General features: G+C 44.3%; 1 protein-coding gene across 2 annotated transcripts in view; it reads left to right on the top strand.

Moving 5' to 3' along the window:
• SLC16A1 (solute carrier family 16 member 1) overlaps window positions 1-8,626 on the top strand; it is a 156,562-nt gene extending 147,936 nt beyond the window's left edge. For both annotated transcript variants that reach the window (XM_085640905.1, XM_085640906.1), the window contains exon 5: window positions 7,582-8,626. In XM_085640905.1, coding sequence (XP_085497031.1) covers window positions 7,582-7,850 — 269 coding nt within the window. In that variant the 3' untranslated portion in view covers window positions 7,851-8,626. The remainder of the gene's footprint in view (window positions 1-7,581) is intronic.
• Window positions 8,627-8,841: the final 215 nt, after the last annotated feature.

Raw genomic sequence — 8,841 nt, forward strand, 5'->3', positions numbered from 1 at the left:
AGCTCCGAAAACGGAGATGTCAATTCCCGCAAGGGACATGACCCAGCGAACCCAACGGGCCAGAGTAGCAGAGGAAACGGAACGATGGGGTTTACGGAAAGCAATGAGAAGTTGGGAGTGAGAGGGCGTTCTGAGGTCAGAAGTTCTTTGTTCATACACCTTGAGACATTGACCTACACATAATTTAGGCTGGGAAGGGAAGTAAGGATAAAAAACAGAATTTAAATTTGTCTTTGTCCTCCTATTAATGTGGAACTTAACACCTGTAGGAGAGAACTGTCTGGAGGAAATATCCAAAGCCTTAACATCGGAAACACGTTTTATCGAGACAAGGCAGAGTAACATGGTAAGCTTAGCTGACCACATTTTTAGAGAAAGAGAGCAGAATTGTCTGGCCAATCCGACAACAACCTGAGAACTACATTAACATCCCATAAATTTGAATACTTCGCCAACGGAGGTTTGGAAAACAGAACTCCTCTTAGAAGACGGCAGATCAATGGATTAACGCCCACCGGCTTGCCGTCGATTGGGGAATGGTTAAGAGAAATGGCAGATCTGTACAAGTTGACTGTCCTGTATGACTTACCTGCACTGGCTTCAGAAGCCAAGAAATTGACCACAAAATTCAGAGGGGCTGAAAAGGGATCGATACGTCTTTCCATACACCAGCTTGCCCATAAAGACCAAGCGGATTTGTAAGCTTTTGAGGTCCCAGGGGCCCAGGCTTTGCTGATAAAGAGAGAAGCCTCATGTGAAAGGAGGAGGTCAGGGGGGACAGGCTGGAAACTTTCCAAGCAGACAGAACCAGGGAATTGTCCAGAATAAGATTGTGTGGAAGGCCTAAGGGATTCGGGAGTAAGTCCTTGCGTGCCGGGAGAAGCACCGGGAAATCCACCACCATCTCCAGAAGGGACGGGAACCAAATCTGAGATTGCCAAAAAGGAACCACTATGACCAAGGATGTCGACTGACGATGTACCTGGGAAAGTACCCTGCTGATCATGAGAAAAGGAAGGAATGCATAGTTGAGGTGAAGGGACCAATCCTGAAGGAAAGCATCCGTTGCAAGGGCTGAAGGATCCGGCCGCCAACTGAAGAAACAAGGCAACTGAGTGTTGAGGCGGGAAGCAAAGAGCTCGATATAAAAGGGACCCCATTTTTGAGATGGGAAGACGGATGGAAGAATCTTCCAGTCGCTGGAGTCTCGAAGAAAGCGAGCTTGCCAATCTGCCACAGAGTTGAGATCTCCCGGAAGATACTCCGCTGTCAGGGAGTTTGTTTGACTGACAGTACTCCCAAAGGCTCTTTGCCAACTCTGCAAGGGGCTTGGATTTGGTGCCACCGAGATGGTTGATGTAGCAAACCGCAGAAACATTGTCCATACGAAAAAGAATGGAACATCAAACTCTGTTCTTTGAGAGGCTTTGGATCGCAAGGGAGCCGGCAAGCATCTCTAAACAATTGATGTGCAATTTCGACTCCTTGCGAGACCATGTACCACCAGTCGATATTGGTCCACAACTGGCGCCCCAACCCGACAGGCTTGCATCTGATTTTAACACAAGATCTGGGGCAGAAGCGAAGATAGTTCACCAGTTCCAAGCATCTAAATGGTCGATCCACCATTGAAGTTCGTCGCGAGACTCCTGATCCAAGGCGATAAGGTCGCCGTAGGCCAACCCTTGACGTAAATGTCTGATTTTGAGACGCTGAAGAGCCCGATAGTAGTGGGGACCTGGAAAGATGGCTTGAATGAAAGCGGAGACAAGACCGACTATTCTTGCGAGGGATCTGAGGGAGGTCCGAAGGACGTGAGAAACCTCTGACTTGATGGTCGAGAGCTTTGATTGAGGGAGCAGGAGGGAAGCCATGGGGGAATCCACAAGGAAGCCCAAAAACTCGATGCTCTGGGAAGGAAGAAGCATTGACTTTTCGTGATTGAGAAGGAAACCCAGATCCAGGAGCAGGGATTGAGTGGTGCTGAGATCGGACAGAAGGAGCTGTTTGTCAGTGTTCATGATCAAAATATTGTCTAAGTATATGATAAGTCTGATCCCGAGGGATCGCAGAAAAGCCACCACCGGTTTCATGATTTTTGTAAAGCACCACGGTGCGGAAGACATACCGAAAGGAAGAGGTGAAACGATAAGTTACGCCCAACCACTGGAATTGAAGAAACTTGGAATGAGAAGGATGAATTGGAACGGTGAGGTGTGCATCCTGTAAGTCCAATCTTACCATCCGATCGTTTGGACGAAGGGTATCTCTTAAATGAATGATAGTCTCCATTTTGAAGTGGCGATACACCACAAACTGGTTGACCTATTTGAGATTTATCACAGGACGCATCTTTTTGTTGTTTTTCTGAACTAGGAAAATTGAACCGAGAAACCCTGAGGGGTCGAAGGGAGCAGATTGGATGGCCTGTTTTTGGAGAAGACATTGAACCTCCAGAGAGATTAGCTGAGACATTTCGGTTGAGAAAACCAGAGGAGGAGGGAACACAGTTTGGGAAGGCGGCACATAAAGCTCTATGATAACCTTGAACTGTATTTAGGACCCAAGGATCTGCACTGATCGCCACTTTGGAAGAAAAAGTTTCCTACCGGGGGAGGAGGTGTAAGACGTACCTTGTTGGTTGTTGTTGCGATAATTCTTTTGACCCCGACCTCTGAATCCACGGCCTCTTTGTGGGTAGAATTGAGGTTTGAAGTCTTGGGAACCGGAATTGAAGGATCCTCTGGAGCCTTGATTGTGATGGGGACGGCCGGAAGAGAGACCCCTGCCTCTGCCGGCCCGTCCAAAAACCCGAGGGGAAAACACTTTTTTGATTGACTGTTGCGCCTTATCCAAGGAGGCGAAGGTAGACACAAACCTGCTGAGGTCTTTAACAAGAGAATCTCCAAAGAGGAGTCTATTAGCTTTAACACCAGGTTCCTGAGGGGCCAAATTAGCCAACTTGGGATCGAGTTTGATGAGAAGCCCTTTGCGGCGTTCATGCGTGATAGCATTGGCGTTCCTTAGAAGACAAAAGGCTCATTGGACCCACATAGAGATGTCTTCCGCAGACAAATCAGTGCCCTCCAGATTCTGCAAAGTCAAAAATACGTGCCATAGGACCCACAACGTCAAGTAATTTAACTTGACAGTTGGACCAAGCCTTGTCCACTTCTTTACGTGGGTCTTTGCCGAACTTGGAGAAAAAAGTGAGTAAGGGCTGATCGATGGAAGGGACAAAGGTAACCTTCTCAGCTAATGAGGGCTTAGGACACTCAGACTTCAAACTTGACCTAACAGAAGCATCCAAGGGAAGACTAAGTCTGGCTGAGATATAATCGCCAACATGAGGGGCAGGAAACCATTAGTTGGAATTAGGATGGCGACTGGTGGAAGGGTCAAACATAGGCACACCTTCCGAGTCCATGACCGGCTCAAAAGTAAAGGAATCCGACTTGGATTTTTTTGGAAGGAGGGGGGGGTCAGGTACATCAGAAAGATCTAAGTCATCTGCGTCATCCTCTGTGTCCATAATGGTGGAAATAAACAACTTTTTGGGAACCTCTGAATGCTTCGTTTTATTTTTGTGTTTGCCCTCTGAACCGGTCAACTCCTCCTTGGAAGGAGGCCTGGGAGGCGCTTTGTCCTCAATCAAGCACGAGGAAACCTCGCTATTCAAACGTGATGCTGTTTTGGAAGCATGTAAAGAAGCAGAGGAAACAACCTTTCTTTTTCTGCTATCCCCCGCAGACTGGGCCAGTGCTTTGGACAACAGACTCCTAGTTTTCCATGCCTTTGGACAAGCGCTTCATGGACCTCTCTACTGCATTCGTCACAGAATTATTTATAAATTTGTTAAAATCATATCTGAAGGCCTCGCCTTCCTCATGGTGCTGGTCTGAACCGGGAGAGCTATCAATTTCCATTGCCTGGTATGAAACGGGGGAAAAAATGAGGCAGAAAGGGGTTAACTAGAAAGAAGGAGGGAGGAACACAGCGAGGACACTCCCTTTGGGGCCGTGGAACAGACCACCGAACTCGCTGGAGCTCCGGAAGCAACCGTGAGAGAAGGGGCCGTGCTCACTACAGGAGAAAACGGGAAGAAAAACAAACCGAACTCTCCCTTCAGGGCGAGCAAAGAGGTCCTGAAGCTGACAGAAGCTCCGGTAAGTGGGCAAGAAGGCAGGGGACGTGTGCGCTCCGTGAGGGGAAACTACGGGACCAGAGAGAGTGCGCAACGGTTGAAACCAACCGAACTCTGCACCCACGGGGGGGGGCGCGGAGCGTAACAAAGCGGCAGTAGCAAGAAATGCTGAAAAGGAAACTATAAGCTGCAAATGATAACATTTAAGTAAATACTCAATATACAGCATAAGCCAACACCAATAAGCTGAAAAGCATATAACAAGAAGAGCAACAAAGATAAGTCACTTATCTGACTGCGAGCAGCAAGAAAAGAGTAATGTTCGCAGTCAGATGGTGACGTTATCCATGCTGGTATTCTATGATTGGGTACAAAGTTTGTTCTGTTTGCGTTCCCATTGGCCAGTTGTTTCTGCTGCGCCCCCTGGGAACTAGTTTTTTACTTATCTTGGCTGCTGTGGGAAATAAAGCAAGATAAGAAAAGCATAATAGGAGCCTCCGGTCTTGCCATAAAATTGTGTATTCCAAGACGAATACGCGTGTATTCTCAGAACTCATAAGCTGATGTTTGGAGAAAAATGGCAGAATTTCCCGAATGCGTTTTAGGTGGTTTTTGAGCGATAAATCATGTGCAGATACTTATTACTAATATGATTACTTTTATGCCAGTGGCACTGCATCTGTAGCTGGCATATATTACCGAAGTATATGCATTTCAAATTGACAAAGCCTTTTTTACATTACTGCTGGCAACCATGCCTGATGAACTGAGATGAACACTGCTGGTAATCTTGTGTACGGTGGTCACAAATGTAATCTTGTCTGATAAGGTCACTATTACAGCACTAATAATATTGGCAGCTTGCTGTGATTTTCAATTAGCATTAGTAGCTCTTATTACACAAAAGGTTGGAGATCCTGGTCTAAAGTGTTAGCGCTTTGTGACACTATGGCAGTACACGGTCTCTTACGGACACTCGCTATATGGAACCGTCACCTGTTTTTAGGTCGAGTGTGGGTGGCGCATGCACTGCTCTGTGAGGCAGGCTGTATTCAGGTAGGGACTTGAAGCTCTGCCCACTCTCCGGCCATATTTTTTATTGGCTTGTGTCATGGTTCACTGGAAACTGTGGCTTTTCATTGGTCAATAGGCTTAGTAGTCCCGCCTTGTCTCATTTTGTAACCTCCCATGGCGACAACCCCTGTTACGAGTGTTACTCGGTAGGCTTTAATTACAGCCTCCGAGCACTATTTTTATCAAATGGCAATAGGTCTCGCATTTGCAAGAGTTTAAGCTATTAGCATTGTAAATGGCAGTGCCTTTTGCTTGTCTGTTTTAAAAACGCACAAATAAAAGCATTGTCACTTACATTGCCAATAGGTCAAACTCTTGTAAATGCGAGACCTATTGCATTGCAAATGCTTGTTGTCCCTTGTCACACTTTTTCTTTTTTTTTACACTGTTGTCTTAGTGGGATTCTGCGTTCCTGTCCCAGTTCGAGTAAATTCCCATTGCTATTCCTTTCCTTGCAAAATCAGAATGACTTTATTTTTTTCCGTCTCCTGCTCTACCTTCTCTGCTTTACTTCGTCCCAAATGTAAAAAGTATCCCGTCTTAGGACCCCTACCGCCTAAGTATTTAGGTTTGGAAAAATGAATGACTGGTGAGTTATGGGTGTGAAATGCGGATGATGGTTTCGATTGCAACATGGCTGACTCTGGGTTTCTTTCATCTTTCTGATATTGATTAACTCTCCTTGGTAATGTTGCCTGTTATGCATAGCACTACGAAACGGTAAAGACAGGCTGCAGGAGGCATTTTAAACACCACATCGGCCATTTCACGTCATACATTCCATTGCCTAGTATGGAGTAGTATTCAACAGAGCAAACACAAGGAGATGATGGACGGATCACTGAAACTTTTCAGAAGCTCGCCCTCCATCACAGATCTGGGTCGAATCCATCATTGTTCTTTAGCTCACTTCGCCACCTTTGTTCAGACCCATCTATATGCAAATCTGTCTTGACCCTGTGCCTCATGGAACAGTCCAGCCCGAACTGCCAAGCCAGTTCTTCCCTGAACCAGAAACAAGCATCTTGAGACCGGTTTCGGGTTGACACCCATCATCAGCAAGGCTAGCTTGAATCCAGTGGCAAAGTGAGCAAGGGACTGATCTGAGGTGGCGAAGTGAGCTAAAGAACAATGATGGATTCAACCCAGATCTGTGAATGAATATGGCCCGATTCCAGTCCTTCTTCTTTTATTTTTTTTTATTATTTTTTTTATTTAATATGCCTCTATGGGTATTCCGTGCCAGGTCCAGTCCACCTAAACTGCTAAACATATACCTGACCCGGAGCACTTGCAACATTAACGGTATAGGCTAGTTTGGGCCTCCTCATGGAGGTGCAGCTTGTGGTTTTTTTTTTTTTTGTTGTTTGTTTTTGTTTTTGTGGTTCTGCAGGCAGGCATGGGGCCAACGGCAAGGTATACAGATTGCCCCGAGAAAAATAAACTATCGTTAGCGAAGCTGGTAAGTCTGGGTTTATTTTGAGAATAAATGCAGAGGCATGAAGAAATACGCAGATTGTGCCTCCCTATGCCAATAACACTTTTCTGTCCTTTTTTTCTTTCTTTTTCTTCTCCTTAGCCTAGCTTGTGGTTCCATGCAGGAGGTTACACGATGGCATGGCATCAGTGTGTGTGCATGTATAGGTTTGTGTTTAGGCACAAAGCCAGACCTGATGCCCGATGGTTTGGCCGATGCTGGATGTGTTTTGGAATGCTGCTGAACCGTTCATACTTGGTTTCACCTCCCTGCTCCCAAAACCTCCTGCCTCAGAGTAAACCAAACATCTCACCGTACTAAAATCAAAGCCCTTGGCCTCTGCCACCTCTCATGTTGGTTCAGGGTTTCATTTCACTGCTGCAGATGTGAAGATTGCTTGTACTACTTTATCATGTTAAAGGAGCATAACTTTATGGTTATTACTAGTCCGGACTCGATCATGAGAACTTGAAGTTTTTGCCTAACGGAAAAGATTACTTTTTGGCTACTTGTACATTATGAAGCCAGGCACGTTCTGCTTCATTAAGCTGATTTTATCTGATACATAGATCTCGCAAGATGTCAAAAAGCCTCTTTGTGCAGCGCCTTGAGGGTCTCAGTTGTAAGTGTTTGTTTTCAGAGTTCACTCCGAGTTCTTGGGACAGTTTCACGAGAACAGAGACCCCCTTTTTTACAAGCATTTTTGGGCAATCAGTTTACATGCTCCCATGTATTCTATCATAATGTGGCAACCTAAATTCTTCACACTAGTAATTGAAGTTCAATAACGAGCTAACTAAATGGCATCTCTTGATATTTTGGCCTTTTATAGTAAGTTATTCCCTCAGCTACCTGTGCGACTGAAATGTTTCTTTTATCTACTTAGGCAAACTCAACGACATGTATGGAGACTACAAATACACGTACTATGCTTGTGGAGTCATCCTAGTTATTGCCGGCATATATCTATTCATTGGCATGGGCATCAACTACAGGCTTGTGGCCAAAGAACAAAAGGAAGAGGAGAGAAGGAAAAATGAAACCAAGGACGACACTCATTCAATCGACAATGACAAACAAAAAGTAAATGATGTAGCAGTTGTGCCTGAAAAGACTGAAGAAGATGGACTAAAAGAGCAAGAAAGTACAATCTAAGACTGGAGATTTTTTTTTTGTAGTTGTGCATTTAGAAGTGCTTGAGTACCATAACGTGTGCCTGTGTGCGTGAAGAAATACTGCACTTTAGTCCAGTGTTTCAACGAGGGTCCTGAACAATTCCGTCATGTACAATATTGTCACATCAAAGCTACATTTCGAAATGTAACTTTATTTTTGTGAAGTGCCGCTTCTGTTAAAGGAATCATTGTTTTTTGTAGTTTTGGCTGATAGAAATATGAATGTGCTAATCTGTGCCTTAAAGTTCCGTGTCTGGCGTTAGTAGTTTCTAAACTAATTCAACAAGTGTTGCACACATACACACACAACTCTGAAAGAAAGAACTACTATCATAATAAAATGGTGATGTATTAACAGTACATTTATAGGCAGATTAGTGGCATTTATTTTTTTAAATAACCGGTTATTTGGATTCTTGATTTCATTTTTAAATGTTTTTTTTTTTTATTGAATAACATTTTTATCATACAGAAAACACGGGCGTCTGCATACGCATTGCTATTTTAATAATGCTAGTTATTGACTAGCATGGTAAAAGTATGATCATCATTTTTTCTCATTCCTGAATTTTCTGTGTAGCAATTCGCTTCTGTCAAAGAAATTAAGCTAATTAAGCCACTATATAATCACCATTGTATGTTCACTGTCTCGTTCTGCAGATGATTCTACTACAACCCCTGTTTCTCATAGTTGATTTTCGTATTCATTTTTTAATTTAATTTTTTTTGTTTAATAAAAACCTTTTTACCCTGGGACTTCGGTTGTGTTTCCAAAACATATGAATACTGTGGGTCTAGAAGCGAGCATGACTGCTCTAGTTTTTAAGTGGGAAGTTACAAACAATAGAATGTCCCATGTTAATTTGCGTACAGCTGCTATGTGGCCAGTTAAGGCTGTGTGTGCTTGTGGGCCTGCTTCCATCCCCCTATCCATACTGAAGGTATTGAGTGCAAATGTGTAGAATGACTAT

The sequence above is a fragment of the Triturus cristatus genome, chromosome 1_1, assembly GCF_964204655.1.
Source record: "Triturus cristatus chromosome 1_1, aTriCri1.1, whole genome shotgun sequence".
In the NCBI taxonomy this organism is placed as follows: Eukaryota; Metazoa; Chordata; class Amphibia; order Caudata; family Salamandridae; genus Triturus; species Triturus cristatus.